The 16,425-nt window shown below is 43.0% G+C and overlaps 2 protein-coding genes across 10 annotated transcripts in view; one reads left to right on the top strand and one right to left on the bottom strand.

Annotated features, from left to right (window-relative positions):
* Positions 1 to 5,605, top strand: part of fip1l1a (FIP1 like 1a (S. cerevisiae)) — a 34,743-nt gene extending 29,138 nt beyond the window's left edge. For 4 of the 7 annotated variants that reach the window (XM_030726789.1, XM_030726793.1, XM_030726795.1 and 1 more), the window contains 2 exons: positions 4,899 to 5,024; positions 5,118 to 5,605. In XM_030726789.1, the coding sequence (XP_030582649.1) occupies positions 4,899 to 5,024; positions 5,118 to 5,268 (277 nt within the window). In that variant the 3' untranslated portion in view covers positions 5,269 to 5,605. The remainder of the gene's footprint in view (positions 1 to 4,898; positions 5,025 to 5,117) is intronic. The other 3 variants (XM_030726792.1, XM_030726791.1, XM_030726790.1) reach the window with 3 other exon arrangements.
* The window catches only part of lnx1 (ligand of numb-protein X 1), a 34,153-nt gene continuing 23,287 nt past the window's right edge, over positions 5,560 to 16,425 (bottom strand). For 2 of the 3 annotated variants that reach the window (XM_030726787.1, XM_030726788.1), the window contains exons 3-10: positions 15,051 to 15,206; positions 13,135 to 13,343; positions 12,623 to 13,045; positions 11,740 to 11,874; positions 9,108 to 9,285; positions 7,756 to 8,002; positions 6,661 to 6,819; positions 5,560 to 6,559 (exon numbers count right to left, since the gene is read on the bottom strand). In XM_030726787.1, coding sequence (XP_030582647.1) covers positions 6,424 to 6,559; positions 6,661 to 6,819; positions 7,756 to 8,002; positions 9,108 to 9,285; positions 11,740 to 11,874; positions 12,623 to 13,045; positions 13,135 to 13,343; positions 15,051 to 15,206 — 1,643 coding nt within the window. In that variant the 3' untranslated portion in view covers positions 5,560 to 6,423. The remainder of the gene's footprint in view (positions 6,560 to 6,660; positions 6,820 to 7,755; positions 8,003 to 9,107; positions 9,286 to 11,739; positions 11,875 to 12,622; positions 13,046 to 13,134; positions 13,344 to 15,050; positions 15,207 to 16,425) is intronic. The other variant, XM_030726786.1, reaches the window with a different exon arrangement.

Below are 16,425 nucleotides of genomic sequence, written 5' to 3'. Positions count from 1 at the left end.
GTGCTTGGTGTCCCCAACAACCCTCCCTGAACAGTCAGGGTTTCTGAGTCAGGTTGTGAATTCTATGGTAGTGCTCATCCTGAAAAGCTTAGGCAAATTTACTGTAGTTTACTCTTACAACACTGTTTCCTTGGGAGCCATTTAACTGTGTTCTTGGTGCTATGTTAAAACTAATGGCTCTGAGCAAGAACAAATGTGGGCCTAGGGTCCTAATCCCTGCTGCTAACAGAAGAGCTGTCTACAAATATTGAATATATTCAGCTTTGTACTTGCAACAGTTGCCCCTTAAGGCTCTCTCTCTCCTTCTTTGTGTTGTTCAAGTGAATGGTAATTACTCCAACCATGTGTGAGCACACTGTCTGCATAAGCAGTGCAGTATCTGCACTTTTCCTATAGACTTTTTGGAGAAAGTGGATTTGAGCAGTGCCTTTAGTGTGATGATTCCTAAAGGTCAGGCTGATTATTTTAAAATTACAACCCACTGGCTGTGACACGGTGGTGAGATGAGCAGGTTGGATAGAGAGGAAAACAAGTTTTACACTACTCATTCACCCTTAGTGGTGGGCAAGATGGAGACAGACTGCTGGCAGACTGAAAGATGCAGAACACGGGACATTAAGGCACAGATAAAGGGTTTTAGTTACTGAAGCTGTTATAGCTGCAAAGGGTGAGTTGATATCATAGTAAACCCTATGGATTATGAATGTGATGGCAGTCAAATTCATATGCTTGTGAAAGCAGACAAGCAAATTCTTTTGGCAATATAGTTGTGGCGGTGGGGTGTGGTTTGGGGCACAACTGCAGGGGAGAGGTGGGGCAGTGGGTTCTGAGAGGGACGACTGAGCTGGGCTGAGGTGGATGCCTGCCACATGTGTAAAAATTACAGAAAGAGTACACAATAAATAAAAGGGTATTGTGACATACAACCTGGTGATGCTGTGTGTGTGTTTCGGGACTGACCGTAGGCTTTAGTGCTACAATAGTGTATCTGAAATAGTGAGGATCCAAAGACTTGACACATACGTAGAAAGCTGGGTGGTACATAGGAAAAATCAAGATCACACAGAAAACCCAAAGATAATCATGAGAGGAGCCTGAACATTGCCACTGTTGGGACTGCTGTAATGATTTGGTGGAAGAGCTGGTCTTTAAATACTGTGGGTGATTAGATTTTTATGGCCATGTAAAAGCAGCAAATTGCACTGGAAGCATGGAGACCATGACAGAGGGTCTAATCATTTCTTTCAATTTGCAATGACAAAACACTTACTGTATCAATGAGATATCGCCCTGTCACTACATAGCTTCTCAGTTCTGATTTAGAGCTGGCCACTGTTGGCACATTCCAAAGTAACACAATATAATCACATTAGATTTTTCAGTAATGCAGTAATCTAAAGAGTTACTTTACTTAATTCAGTAATCACATTACAGCTACAATTGTGCTGTTACTTGCGTTACAAAGGTTCTTCAGTTATCTGCAGGCAGTTCAAATAGAAAGAAATAAAAACATCAAACATCTTTTTCTTCCTGCACACTTTTGCTACAGTCAGCTGATTTCAGTTCATGTGTGAGGAGGAGGAAAATGGTGGAGGGGTCTACAACTTTTGAGGAGTGGACCTATGGACATTACTTTTATTTTTTTAGTGCACAAAAGGACAATAGTGCAGTGGTAAAGTGCAAACTGCGTCCAGGACAGAAACAGCTGCATTATACTGCTAACACAACACCGGCACAGATGGCATGCTAACTCAAAGCTAGCCAGGAACCCAGAGTGATGTTAAAGCTGACTGTATGCCAACTACAGCCCAGTAGCCAGAGCCTGATCCTCAACAGATAACAAAGGCAGTGATGAGCAGTCAGGCTTGTAGAATTGTGGTTTTCATTTCTACCTGTACATGTTTCTACAGAAGAATGACTGTGGCGACTGCTTTGAAGTGTCTTTGGACTGGTGTTCAACTTTGCTTTGTGTTGTTGGTCTTGTGTTCATATGTAAACACTAAAAAAAAAAAAAAACTTGTATGTATGTCCTCACTGGGATAGGGATTTGTGTCTGTGTGTAGGACTGTAGCCTAAGGGTTATGTTGTTAACTGGTAATTATGTGACAGTGCTTTTCAGATCATGCTATAGAGTACCATGAAAGTAATGTAACTAGTAGTATAAGAAATTACTTTGTCCAGTGCGTAATTAAGTAACATACTGCATTACTAATGTGTAATACATTACTTTTTTGAGTAACAACCCTAACACTGGAGCCGATGAGCTCACAACTATTTAAAACAGAGTGAAGCGCTGGCTCCATACCTCTGGACACAAGTACTTGGTGAAAGAGCATTGACAGACTTGCAGTAATCCAACCAATAATTTCCCTTTAGCGGTCCATCATTGTTCATCATTGCTGACACACTCAAACACAGTTTTCTTGCCCCTCAGTCAGAATTCTTTCATGAATGTTTTCAGCTGTCTGTACTCTATAATTCATCACCCAATGTTGTTCCAAGGACTTCATTGCAGAAGAGAAAATCTTCCAGTGTTAAAAGTGGCAAAGAGGATGAGTTGAGCTTAGTTAGTAAGTAGACAGAAAAGCAGGAAGAGAGTGGGGACAATGGCATCCAGGATATGGCCTGTGGCAGACTTAAACCCAGGCCCCTACAGCAGCTTTGGGTTGCCAGTGCAACCAGGTGAGCCATAAGCACCTTTTTATGAGTCAGTACAGTTTTACCAATTGTTACATTTTTTTTTTTTTAATTCTTTTGGTGATCTCTTGGCAAGGTGTCACCACTGAAGATGTGATAGAAAAGTAAAATTTTAACATGCATGTTGTGAAAATTGTACGATATAAAATTGCTAATTATTTTTCGGTCAGCCTTTGCCTGTCCTTTAAGGCGCTTCAGAGTGCTCAAACAGAGAAGCAGCATCTCACTTATTTTGAGAACCGCTGCACTATAAATTTTAAGCCACAGGTGTTTTTAACTGCATCATAGTCATAATGGATCACGACACGTCACAGTACATATAGGGCTTTGGGGGTGCAGATGGGCACTGTTGATCAGTGCTCATGTCACGCATGTCCTTTCAATTTTAATAGCACTGTAGGGTTCACATAGTCACACACATCCTTTCCACATCATAAATTCACATACACCAGCACATACACCGAACACATCACTCCAGTGGGGAAAGGGGGTTGGCGGGTCTTCCCACACCCCTGTTTCCTGCACCCTGCCCGGGGTGGGGGTTGGCTGGTGGTTCGGGGCTATGTCGGCTGCTTCCCCAGGTTGCCACTGGCTCTGAGGAAGGGCCTGGTTGCTTACACTTCATAGGAGGGCTTGGTGAGGATGGGTGTGTCCTTGTATGTCCTTGTATGATGGGTATATGGGTGTGTGTACATGAGTGTGAGTGGCCTCTGTGTGTGTGTGTGTGTGTGTGTGTGTGTGTGTGTGTGTGTGTGTGTGTGTGTGTGTGTGTGTGTGTGTGCGCGCGCAGCTGGCCCTGGGTCATGATCAGTCTTTGCCCCTGTGGGACTTGGTCATGGAGGGTGGGGGATGTTGGTTGTTGCTGTCTCCCCCAAGAAGGTCCACTCGGGCCTCTTTGGCGTAGGGGGTGGCTCTGCTGGGTGTCGGGCAGTTCTCAGGCGCCTGGGGCTTTGGGACCGTGTTCTCAGCTCGTGCTGGGGTGGTCAGCCTCTAGCGGGGTGGGCTGCTCATTGCCTTTGACTGTGGGGGCTCCATCCGGGGCCTCCTTCCTTCCTCTTCTGAGCTGTGCACGCGGTTGCGGTCATGATGTGCGGCCTCAGATCTGAGCTCCTGGCGGGCTGTGGACAGCCTGGGTCCCTTGGGTTTTTATCTGTCTACCTCTGGATCCTGGGGGATGTTGTTGCGGCTTCTTGCCCTCATTATTGAGTGACTTTTATGACAAAGACACACACACACACACACACACACACACCCCCACACACACACACTGCAGCATAGCAGGATTGTTTGTGTATCTGAGTTTTTTCCTACTTTATATATATATATATATATATATATATATATATATATATATATATATATATATATATATATATATATATATATATGTGTGTGTGTGTCTGTTTATGTATGTGTGTATTAATGTATTATACAGTACCAGTCAAAAGTTTGGACTGGTACTGCGTGTATATACAGCCAAACTGTATAATGCCAATATCAATAATAAAAGAAAGAAAGATTAAAAAAAAAAAAAAAAAAAAAAAAGATTAGCAAGCGGAGCCTTTTTTTAAAGACCCACTTGGCAAAGCAAATGTGTCTGGCTCAACGCAGCATAGAGACTATAATTTTTCTTGCTTAAGCTGCTGGACAGGTTTAAAAAAAATAAAATAAATAAATCATAGCTGTTTGCAGCTGTTCATTCCAATATATCTCCACTGCTGATTTACACCATTCACCGCTGAATATGCTTGTGTGTGTGTGTTTCTGGAGGTCATATGTGGGAAGAAGTAAAGAATGATCAGATGAGTCCTTGAGTCCTTAAGTCTCATAGGACTGCAGGTCGTACAGTGAACAATAAATTTTTTTTTTTTAGCTTAAAAGATACAGTAGCATAGATGCATGGCTTTAATGTAAAAGGCAGGCTGTGACTCTTGTGTTTGGTTCTTTGTTGCTCAAAGTTTTGGCCAGGGGGAGGTTATACAAGCTCAGGCGGCCAAACACTGTGGTTACGGTTGTAATCCCTCAAGTCCTCACTTATCTCTCTCACTGGAGCAAGAGAGCAACAGTCTTTCTGTGGGTCATGAGGTTTATTTCTTTTCTATTATATCTCAATGAGAAACTCTCCAGTTTTATTAATGATTAATATAAAATAAAAAAAAGAAAGTAAAAGAAATAACGAAAAAAAAAACATTTTTCTGCAGCAAGGAGGAGCAAAGGAAGCACAGGGATGCTAGGAAGCGAGGGTACGAGCATCGCAGATTTGAAAGAGGCAGTAGAGAAAAGAGGCGGCGAGACAAAGACGAGGGATCACGAAAAACATCAGAAAGGTCTAACAGAGAAACGAGCACACTCACATACTTTTGAAAGGAGGAAAAGCATCAGGAGTATTTATAATGTTTATTATCTTGTGTCTTCAACAGCAGCAGTGTCAGCTGCAGCAGACGTAGCAGAGATGTTGGTGGGAACAAGGAGAATAGACGTAAGCACAAAAAAGCCAAGAGAAGTAGGAAGGACAAGGAAAACAGCCGGATGGTCTCTGCTGACCGAGAAAGGAAATTAAAATTTGACTGACTTTCAGTCTCCCAGTCTGATTAAGGGAGAACTGCACCATGGCAGCTTACACTATGTTGTATCAGAAAATTAATTAATAGAGGCTATAGTTTAGGAATTAATATTTACAATATCTTTAATTCACTGTAATTAATTTGTTAATAATTCATTTTATTTGACAAACTAAGAATAATTTAATGTAAGTTTCATGCAATGTGCATTCGTTGTGTTGTTTCAGATGAAAGTCATGTACGCGTGTAGCTTTGTGAATCCCAGGGTAATGTGCTTTTAATAATTTTTCTCACACCATTCTCTTTTTCAAATGATTTTATTGATCATTTAACCAAATGTACCATCAGATATACTACACAGGCTGAAGCGTGACAGACAGAACTGCAGTAGATGGGCCTCAGCCCTTCTACTGATACACAGAAACCAATTCAGTTTTTTCTTAAATGTAAGAAAATTAGTAAGGCCTCCACACTGTTATCTAATTAAATATTTTAACATGTTATGAACACATTAATCCTTTTTTTTCATATATTTTCTTTGTCAGTGGTTTTATAATTTAGCCATAGCTTCTGACATAACATAAAAAAACCTCACAGACTACTACTTGGCAACGTGTCTTCAGATCAACAGATGAAGATGACAACCACTGTCAGTACAAACAGAATAAAGCCTACATTAAAAGGCCATACAACAAACAAACAAAATAAACATATTACAAGTGCTTGGATCTTTTTTAGACACCCAACATTTACAGTAGAGAAATGTGAGTCCAACTTAACGCATATCCTAATATATAACTACTGGAATTGGCAACATTTTGTGTCTCCTCTCAATCCTCCCACTCGACGCCAGAGAATGACCACGTCCTCTAAACTGATAACACCCAACATCTTAGTTAAAAGTGCCTCAGGTCTGGATCCTCCCAGTTCAGCATTCTCTGAGGGGCAAGTTAACCTCTGGTAACAATCCAGTCTTATGTCGGTCCCTCTCCAAACTCCTGCCGAAGTCACAGCTGTCCATCAGGCGTGAGGTATCCCAACAGCTACACGACTATTCTAAGCTTCTCCCTCACAGCAAATTTAGGTAGTCAGCCAGACTAAAGCTCTGCCTTTGACATTCCTTGATTAGTGCCACCGAAACAGTGCCGGATGGCTTAAAGCACTGCTACAGTAGGCTGCCCGGCCAGGAGACTATGGTCAGAGTGATTCTGCCCCGGAGCTCCTTCAGAAGGCGAACCAGTGCTGTGTGTGTCATACCCCAAGTACTCTTTCCATTCACCTCAAGCAGGATGTCCCCACACCTACACAGAGAGAAGATGGGAATTAAAAATTAATATAGTCGACTTCTATATTTTGTTCATGGGCAATTATGAAAAAAGGGTGACATGGAATGAGTGGATACCTTATCCTGCCATCATTGTAAGCTGGTGTCCCCTCCACGATAGAGCGGATGAAAAAGGACTGATTGCAGTTGACCTCCTCCTGTCCTCCCACAATACTGAAGCCCAGGCTGCCCGAGGTGCTCCGCCGCAGGACGATGTCTTTGCAGCAGTACAGATGCCTGCATGAGCCAAGAGGGAGATTAAACACACTAATCTCTCAACGGCATCTTTAGATTACACATACTGTGCATCTATACCGAGTACATGTGCTGTAGCTAGACTGCCCTACTCTGAAGACAAAGGCCTGGCCACTGGGAGTGGTGGCCTAGGGGAGAAGAAGAGGGGCCCAGGGGAGAAGAAGAGGGTTCATCATTGAGAGGACCCTGGTTTGAATCCTTGTCCTGGCATCACTGTGGGTCCCCGAGCAAGGCCCTTACCCCACCAGGTTGCTCCCTGGGGGCTTTCTGGCTGCCCCCTGCTCCATGTTGTGCTGTGTGTGCTACATACTCCATTTGTGATGGGTTAAAGCAGAGACTGAATTTCACTGCATGTACATGTATGTGACAAATAAAGCTCTTTCTTCTTCTGGCTACCCTTTGACTGATTTTTTTTTTCCCTTCTTGGAAACATAAAGCACTGAGAATAGTTGGACTCATACAGGCAGCCCAGGGCTGAATTAAATGTACAAATATTTTCAGGTGCACCGCTGATATAAAGCTACATTTCCACCATGACTTACTGCTTGGTTTCAACTTACTATCAGCTCACCGTAGTGGAAGCAAAACATCTCTATTTCATCATATTTTATAAAACCAGGAGCAGCGGTTGTTTATTTCTATCAGTGTTCCACTGTCTTCCCAGCACACCTGGTAAATTCACATGCTACGAACAGAGAGAAAGTTTTACAGCTATATTAGCGGTAAATATTTAAGCTGAAAGGTTAGTTTTAAAAGTATAATGAGCATTCCTTTCCCAGCTGGCTCTGTCAAAATTTCAGTTGGCACCAGCTGGCATAGGTCAGAAGGACTGGTGTGAGGGGTGCAATTTATACTGGGCTCAGAAAAAGTATAAAAATGTAGATGTAGATGATGCAAAGACAGCAGTGGGCACTCTACCTGGGTAGCTGAAGCCATGACACCCACAGTGGGGAGTAATCGTCATTAGGCACCGGGCTCTTGATGCTATCTGTGGGTGATGGTGTAAGACAAGGTGGCAATGTGCATTCTTGCAGGTATTCCTCAGGAGGACGCATCTCCAAGACCTTGAGCACAACAGGAGAGGAGGTGTTCTTCAAATTGGCCACGGCCTCACCTCGCGTGACCCCCGTCAAATCCACACCGTTCACGTTTAACAAAATGTCACCTGCGGGCGAAGAAATGGACAGCACAGCTCAAGTTCTGCCCAGAGTTGATGACCCTCATAACAGCTTTTTAAAAGACCTCACAGGACATGGACACAGCATCTGCCTAGTTAATATTCATCAGCCTCCACACTAGAAGACAAAGAGATGGAAACTAAGCACCACCTGTGCTTTAAAAAGCCTCCTAGTGATGAAAGTGGTGCAAAGATAAATTGATAATCGCAGAGTCCAGCTTGCTAGTAAGCAACTCAAAGGGCACATTTTCCCTGTGAGGATATGCAAATGCAAATTAACACTCCATTACAAAATGCAAACATGTTTCATAACCACACAAAAAGAGACAGCTGCTGCTGCTGGTCCCTCATGAATACAGTAATGTGCACCTTGAACCATGAATAGGACAACAGACTCAGTTTACTTCTATTTTTATTAAGCCTTCATCCTGTACTACTTATGCCCCATCACAGCATTTCTCTCATTCCTCTCATAACCAGAGCTTAAGGCAGGGGGATTGAGAGTAATGACAGGCTTAATATGGTTATATTTTAAGGTGAATATGCGAGAATCAGCATTTGGGGCAAAAATCTTCCACTCTTCCTGCCTTCAGTAGTATTATAGGATTTTAAGACTGCTGCTCTTACATACAGTTATTGTATGCCTCTTAATGTTTTGCTGGTTCAGACTTAACTGATTTCATATAGCAAAATAATTAAGTACTTGACAAATTCTCCTCTGCAATACAATCGCGGTACAAGTCTCTAGCGCTGCTTTGCTAATGTTTGTTGGTGTTTTTTGTTTAAATCTGTTAGAGCCAATTTGTGGAGCACTGAACCACAGCAGCCCCAGAGCTTTCAGCTCCATGAATAACCTTCATAATGAAACACAAGCCTTAAATGTGCATCAATCACCTCGTCTGCTCTGTACAAGTATTCATTACCAAATCCACATAAATGCTGTCATAGTTTTTACAAAATGAAACTCATGCTTAATCCACTATATGAGCAATTATCTGCACAGAGGCACTCAACATTACATTTCTTCTAAAAAAAAAAAAAAATCAGTAATATTTTGATAATAGATATTTAGATCACAAGTTATTCATTTTACCTTTACGTATGGAGCCCTCTTGTCCCACCACTCCGTCAGCGTCCACATTTGTGACATAGATGGGGAGGTCCCACCCTCGGCTGGACATGCCACCCGCCACCGTCATACCCAGGGAGTCATGCGGCTCCTTATTTAGAATGACTGTCTTCTCATAGCATGCAGGCTTCTGACAAGAGTCCTTCACAGAGGATAGGAGGCAGACAAACAGAATAGTTGAAGTGGAGAGTTTTGTGTATAATGGATAGAAGTGCCTGATTTTAAAACCAGCAAGGTTGATTTTTTTCCCCCTTTCCTATTTTCTTTTCCAACTGTGATGTTAATGGACATGCCACGCATTCAGAACTGATGCTGTCACTGTGGTGTCTTGAGTATCCACATGCACAATCACTCCAAACATAATAATGCCTTGCACCAAGGGCACCTTAAATAAATTATATAATGTAATTAGATTTAGATGTAGTGCATTTGCATAATAATGAGGACCGTTTTCTCTGAGACTTGCGATAATGGTAGAAGTCACATGAATGCCACCCATGCTGGGTTATGGGAACAAGAGTCCAATACCACAGACCTAGTTAAAAGCTGATTGATAAATGACCTCATCAACATAACTGGTTAATGTATAATATATGGTGGTTATTATAGTAGGACATTAGGCAGCTCAAGTGCCTCCTCAGTCTCTGTCCATGCTGAATGCAGTGAAAGGGATTCATACATAGAGTCCTGATGTGCTATTTGATGTTTTGAACAAAGTGAGCGAGGTTTTATTCATAGCGAGTGTGTGAGTCATATGAGGCAGAGTTGAGTAGTAATGAATAACACATGGACACATTGAGGTTGATGGGATGTAGCTTGTGCGTCTTCGCTAATGTGCTGCATTCACACATTTTAGCTGCGCGCACAGCAAGAGATCATTGGACCGACCTTATGGCACAACAGTGAATAGCGGTGTGAAAACTGTCCACACTACCTGGCTTTCTGCTTCAAACACTGTCAGTTGTGGTTTGTACACAACCATTTGGTGTCTTTTAATTAACGTTAATGCTGTATAGTGAGCGTTAGAGGAGCTAGAAGGATTTTGTTACGTAGCTCATAATATGTTTTGTCATCTCTATTCTTCTTCTGCTTAGCCAAGCAGCTGGCTAATTCATGTGAGGATTATACCCACCTGGAGTTCAAGAGAAGGCCTTTATTTTTGCAGCTTGCCAGCTATTTTTACTGGGTTTGTTTTAGGCAAAATGCTGGGTAGTTGTTATATCGACTAATCACTCAGTGTGTTCACAACTTATAGACTGGATTTCAAAGATGGTGCAGCCAATGTGACATCACTCACTGGTTAATGAAGTGCAATCTCGACGCCTTGAGTTGAGCATTTTGGCCAATTCCACCTTGGTGTTTTTAAAGCTGATGTGACAAGTGAAGGATAACTGACACGGCACATTCATACGGGTCCAACTCATCAATCACAAGGTTGGCCCATCCTAAAGCACATTCACTGTTTTTTACACTAATGGAATCATAATTTGCAAAATGATCATTGTGTTTTCAATAAGCCTTGAAACTAGTAAGTGAGATCTTTAAACTCATCAGGAAAGTGTTTACTGAGGTCATAGAGCAAGGACGCCAGTGGGTCGGTTTCCCGTAGACTTCTATGCAGTCGGATGGAAGTCAATTTTTTTGCAATCAGAGGATTCGCCCCCTGATGGCCATTAGAAAAAAATGCAGGCTTGAGGCACTTCCGCATTGACTTCACTTTCCAGTCCAGTTTTTGAATGCAGTTGCTATCAAAGCACAGATTATTGTACTTCTCATATCTTGGAATAGAAATGCTGTGGCCAAACCACCCAAATCTCTTTTCCAGAGCAAGTGACTCAGGTTGTCAGCGGTATTCCATTTAAACTGACATTGGGAAAAAAAATTATGATTCAATTAATGCCATAAAATACTGTGCTAATCTAACCAGAATATCACTGGTTTGTCAACACTGCCCTAGAACACTGAAAACACTGAACTGGATTGACAATGAATAATTTCCTATCTCCACGAGATATATGTAAAATGTCTCCAAAGTGGAGATCTGTCAGGACGTGTGCTGTTATTAGTGATTAAAATATTGTGGTCCAGATAGAAGGTGCCCCAGGCTTGAATTTTTTTCTACAGGAAGCACTTCTCCAATTGCATTCAAACCAAATCTGAAATCAGAGAAGTTCTGTTTAAAGCAGGCAGTCAAAAAAAATTTGCCTCTTAAAAATCAAAACTAGAGCAGGGCGTGCCAAATTGATCAACCTGAAGTTATAGCATGAATTTTCACCTTGGTGTTATACTGTAGTAGTGCCAGAGAAAAGGTGATGCTCAGTAAAGATTAAGGGTTGGGATGTCTTCCTTGTGGTGAAAAGAATAGAAGATTGATGTGTGCACAGCAATTCTTTGAGAAGTGTGTACTTTCCTGCTGCACTACTTGAGTGACATGCTCAGCTTTGACTGGAGAATAATACCTTCATGGATCATTTGCACCTGAAAGCGAATATTTATCACGGGAAGGGGAGTCGGGGGAACAAAGCTCCTCTGTGTATCAGTGCTGTCCTTGTCTCTTGTATATGTATATATATATGTGTCTGTACGAGCGGCTCACCAGCAGTGTTTGTTCTATATCCACAGGGGAATATGGTGGGGGACCATCCATGCCCCACGGAGCTTCTTGTAGGATGTCTGGGGTGGGCAGGCAGATCTGACGAGACACTATGAAATGGACGCGCTCTTCACTTGCCTAAAGAAAACAACAGAAAGTTTTGGCATGAGTTGCAGTTAAATGAAGAAATGTATTTTATTCTTAGTGAAATTTTATGAATAGCTAAAACAGAACTATACTCCAGGTCGAGCTACATGTATTCACACATTTGTATGCATGCGGCGGCCACACAGACTGGCTGGCTACATCCCTCTCCCCACGCTCTCATTCCTTGGAGAGTTCCACTGGTCTTTCTAGCAAAGAGCCGAGTCCTGAATTATCCAGTCCAGCTCATTATTGCCTTAATTGGACTAATTTAATTTATATCCTGCTAGTTCTTAATCTCCGACAGAAAGTGCCTGCTCTGAGAGGCCATCTTGGCTCCACAGAGACCCAGTAGAGCCAGTCAAACAGCTCAGACAGGAACTTGGAGCCCAGAGACCCTACACAGTCAGCCGCAGACACACTGCAATTAACCACTATTAACCAAAAACACACTATCATTGACTGGCATTAACCAAGAACCAGAGGCAGCCACATGGCCCAGTCCATCGGGGACTCACCACAATTAAAAACTATTAACTGCACTGAGTGCAGACGCAACAGCACAGCACAACACAATTAGCCTGAATCACCACAATTATCTTTAATACCTCAGAGACTCACATTAAGATCACAACACAGTTGTTTATGGTCTGTAACAACATGAGTGCGAATTTGTCACAACTGTGAACTTTCTATATAATGCTAATCTCTGGCGTCTTTCTGTGACCCTCTGCTGACAGACCTGAATAAGTAGAGCAGCATGCTCTGGTGCTCCATAACGTAGATCGTGCCCATTGATGGCCAGCACGCGGTCGCCAACACACAGCTGCCCATCACGTGCAGCCAGTCCACCCTCCAGCAGATGAAAGATATAGACTCCATGCTCCTCTGGCCGCCTCACCAGCTTAATGCCCAGCTGTTCCTCTGGAGTACTTTTATTCAGGACCACATGGATGCTGTCATCTCTCAAGGGATGATGGGGTAGGCCGTGAGATGGGTGGCCTCCGGTAACATCATGGCCATGGCCATGTGGGTAGCCATGCGAATGTGAGCGGTAGCGATGGCGCTGTTCTCTGAGCACAGTTAGCCGGAGGAGTTGGCAGGGCTGTTTGAGGGTGGTCACAGCAAAGCAGTGGGGTACGTTGCTAATGTCAATGCCATTTACCTGAGGGGAAAACAGACATGTAATTTAAAAGGGGACCCCCCCCCCCCCCTCCTCCCCCGCTTCCTACTGTTTTATTAAACTCACTATACCTTCAGGATCATGTCCCCAGGCAGCAAGCGTCCATCCCGAGCAATGACGCCTTCTCTGTAGATATCCTGGATAAGAATGCGGACCAAAGGGGTTTCATTGCCACCAACGATGCTGATGGCCAGTGGCTCTGAGGGTTCCACCCGCGTGATCTTAATACTGGTAACTTCACCATCAGGGATCAGGTGATGGAGCTGAGGAAGAGCCACCACTGGGGAAGAAGGAAAAGGCTGTATTAAGTTCTATTGTACAATGGCAGCCAAAAAAACACAGCCAAATAAAACAGGAGAGGAAACGGGAGAGAAAGAGAGCACTCAGAAGGAAAAGACAAACACATCCAGGGAGAAAGAGAGGTATACCGTAGTGTAGAGGTTCAGCAATGGAGCCAGCTGTCTCCATTCCCTAAGGATACTAAAACAAACTTGTATAAGTCAAGAGGGAAAATTTGCTTGGCTGATTATCCTCTGTGATGTTTGTATCATTAGTCACATACATCTGTAGCAAGTATGCTTGGGAAAACCCTCAATTTCACATTTCCACAAAGTTATTACTTGGGTGGGGACATAAGAAAAGTTGTAATACACACAAACTTTGCACACAGTCCAACAACTTTGATTTGCAGCAGATTTTTTCACTTGTTTTCACATCAGTAGTTGGACAGCTGCGCAAAAGTAAAGGATTCTGTTGAAAGTGTACATTTCTGCTAGTTTTATCTCATTCCTCTTTGCAATATTCCCGTATGCCCAGTGCTGAATTTGTTCAATTTCACCAAACAGCAGAATGATGCATCCTGAACTGGCTCATGTGAAAATGGGTGGGGACCTTATCGTGGCTAACAGCCTCGGCCAAAATCTGACAAAGATGACTTTTTCATTTCATTTCTTATTCCTGCGTGGACCGTTGCCCTGTGTAGCTCTCTCTCTCTGTAGCCTCAGCCACTTGTTCTACTCTTCGCTGCACTTTTTCCAATCCAAAGTCAATATTTTGTCTTTATTGCAGCACAGATTGCTTCAAGGGTGGAGAGCACATTAACAGAGACTCACAGCCATTATGTAATCCTCCTTTCTCTCCATCATTCACCCTTTCAAACTCTGTCTTCATTGTGCCACTTATTTTTTCTTTTTTTTCGCCCACTCCTTGGGGACATTATGATGCCTTTGCTTATTTATTTATTTCCATTGTATTTTATTCTGTATCCACTTTTCCCTCCATTTGTGGAACTATCTTTACCTCACTTTTGTATCCTTCCTGCCTATCTTTGTCTCTCCGGTGGCAGGCAATGAATATTTAATCTATTCTCTCAGCCCCCTCAGTGATGGCCTCTGAGAATAATCTACTCCCAGATCATTCGTCATCCTTCGTTCTTACGCAATGCCATGTTCCTTCTTCCCATCACGCTGCGATGCTACTTTAACCTTATGTTTTATGGTTGGCTGTATTTCCTCCACAAGGTTCAGTCTGTAGATATTACATTAAGTATCACTACAGTACACGATCTTTACTGCATCCACATCTTATGGTTCTACAATATCTAGAACATTGCTTTCTCTTGAGACTATGTCATCAAGTTGGTGCAAGATGGCAAGGATGAAGGGATATGGATGAGAAGAGGAGGATGAGACAAAAGAGGCGAACAGGTAGTGGAGAAGGAAGGAAGAATCTGCCTTATCTTCAGTGACCTCTGGCTATCCCGCCTCAGGCTACCATTCTCCCCCCTGATCTGTCTGTAGTGATGAAGCACAAGCTTATGCAACCTGCAGCTGAATTATTAAAGAACCATACGCTACTGTTACACTGTGGGATCCCAGCTGTGTCACCCTCCTCTTACAGCTGAGGAAACATCTCAAGTATACATATTTCGAAACACACACCCTCTTCAGAGACCTTGAAAACAGAATATAAAGGCTTTAATCCATACCTTCCTGCGGCACACTGGAATTTCTGGCATTGTCTCTTTCCTCAGATGTCTCATTGCTGACAGCGTTGCCACTCTTGGTCCTCCTCAAGACACTGAAGGCCCTGTTTAACCTCCTGAAGGAGCGACTCCTCACTGAAGAGCGGTCAAAGTTTCTGACTGCAGGGATGAAAGAGAGGCACTTTAAATATTACCTCACCCTCAACATGCCCAGGCATGTCTGAATATGACTCCTCACAGCCAATGGAAAGCCTCCTCTGAGCTGCACAAAAGCAATCTATTGATACAATAAAAACTTGTGAAAAGGTAAAGTACCTGTATAATGCAGCAATGCAGTTTTAATAATACCCAAGACTTTAAAATCTTTCTAGATGCCTAAACAGTGCATAGTGATAATATTAAACTATTAACACTGTTCACAAGGCACTGTATTGGCCAGCACAGTGCCTTGCTGTGTTGCATCTCCCTATTGTGTTTTTGACTTTTGTAAAATGGGCTTCGCACTCCACCTTGCTTACCAGATGGTGGGTTAGCTTTGGCAGCCCTGTTTCCTATCTCTGGATTAGGGAGACCAGCGTTTGACATTTGAGTAACTTTTTGAAGCTTCCACACCCACTTCAAACAAAAGCTGGCCAGCAGCATGAAGGCAAAGGCAGCTAGACACTGACATTTTTATCTTTGGAGCAGCTAATTTCCTATATGAACAACTAAGTACAACATTATCATTGTCCTCAAAAAGAGATCATCTTTTCCCCTCCACATTTGAGTGTGTCCATTTGGCAGCTTTTGTTTCCAGTGTGGTCAGAGAGCATGCCCTTTCAGTGAGTTCTGAGAGACCACAAACTGGCCCTCAGGCTATAGAGCAAAACCTTTTTTTTTTTCTCTCCATTTCCTTTGCATTGTCCAAAAAGGGGGACTCACAAAGAAAAACACATTCCAGCTGCAGGTTTCACAGTTTTCAGCTAATGTGCCGCTGGAGGTGGTAACGAAATGCCACTACCCCCCCCCCCCCCCCCCCCCCCCCCCCCCCCAAAGAAATACGGCTATTAGCAGATAAAATATGATACCGAAGTCGAGGTATCTGCTGGTATGCAGTCCAGTGTATTTGATGCTTTATTAGAAACTGCAAGTATTATAGGAAGGCAAGTTTTACTTGTTTGGCAACTTTCAAATCTTTTGAACTGCTTTCAACCAGTGGCTCTTTAATTAATAAACCAAATCCATGCCGAGTAGAGTTACATGGTTGCGTAACCACCCCAGTGATGTAACACACGTGGACTCTAGTGACCAGGTCCAAACAAGACCCTCCCAGAGAGACTCTTGTCTGGTACTTTGCTTTTTAGGCTGGCTGCTAGCCTGCCTGCTTCGAGCACGGGAC

The sequence above is a fragment of the Archocentrus centrarchus genome, chromosome 4, assembly GCF_007364275.1.
Source record: "Archocentrus centrarchus isolate MPI-CPG fArcCen1 chromosome 4, fArcCen1, whole genome shotgun sequence".
Classification (NCBI taxonomy): domain Eukaryota; kingdom Metazoa; phylum Chordata; class Actinopteri; order Cichliformes; family Cichlidae; genus Archocentrus; species Archocentrus centrarchus.
Note: the sequence above shows the minus strand (reverse complement) of the source record. Positions and strands in the feature narration are given on the sequence as shown.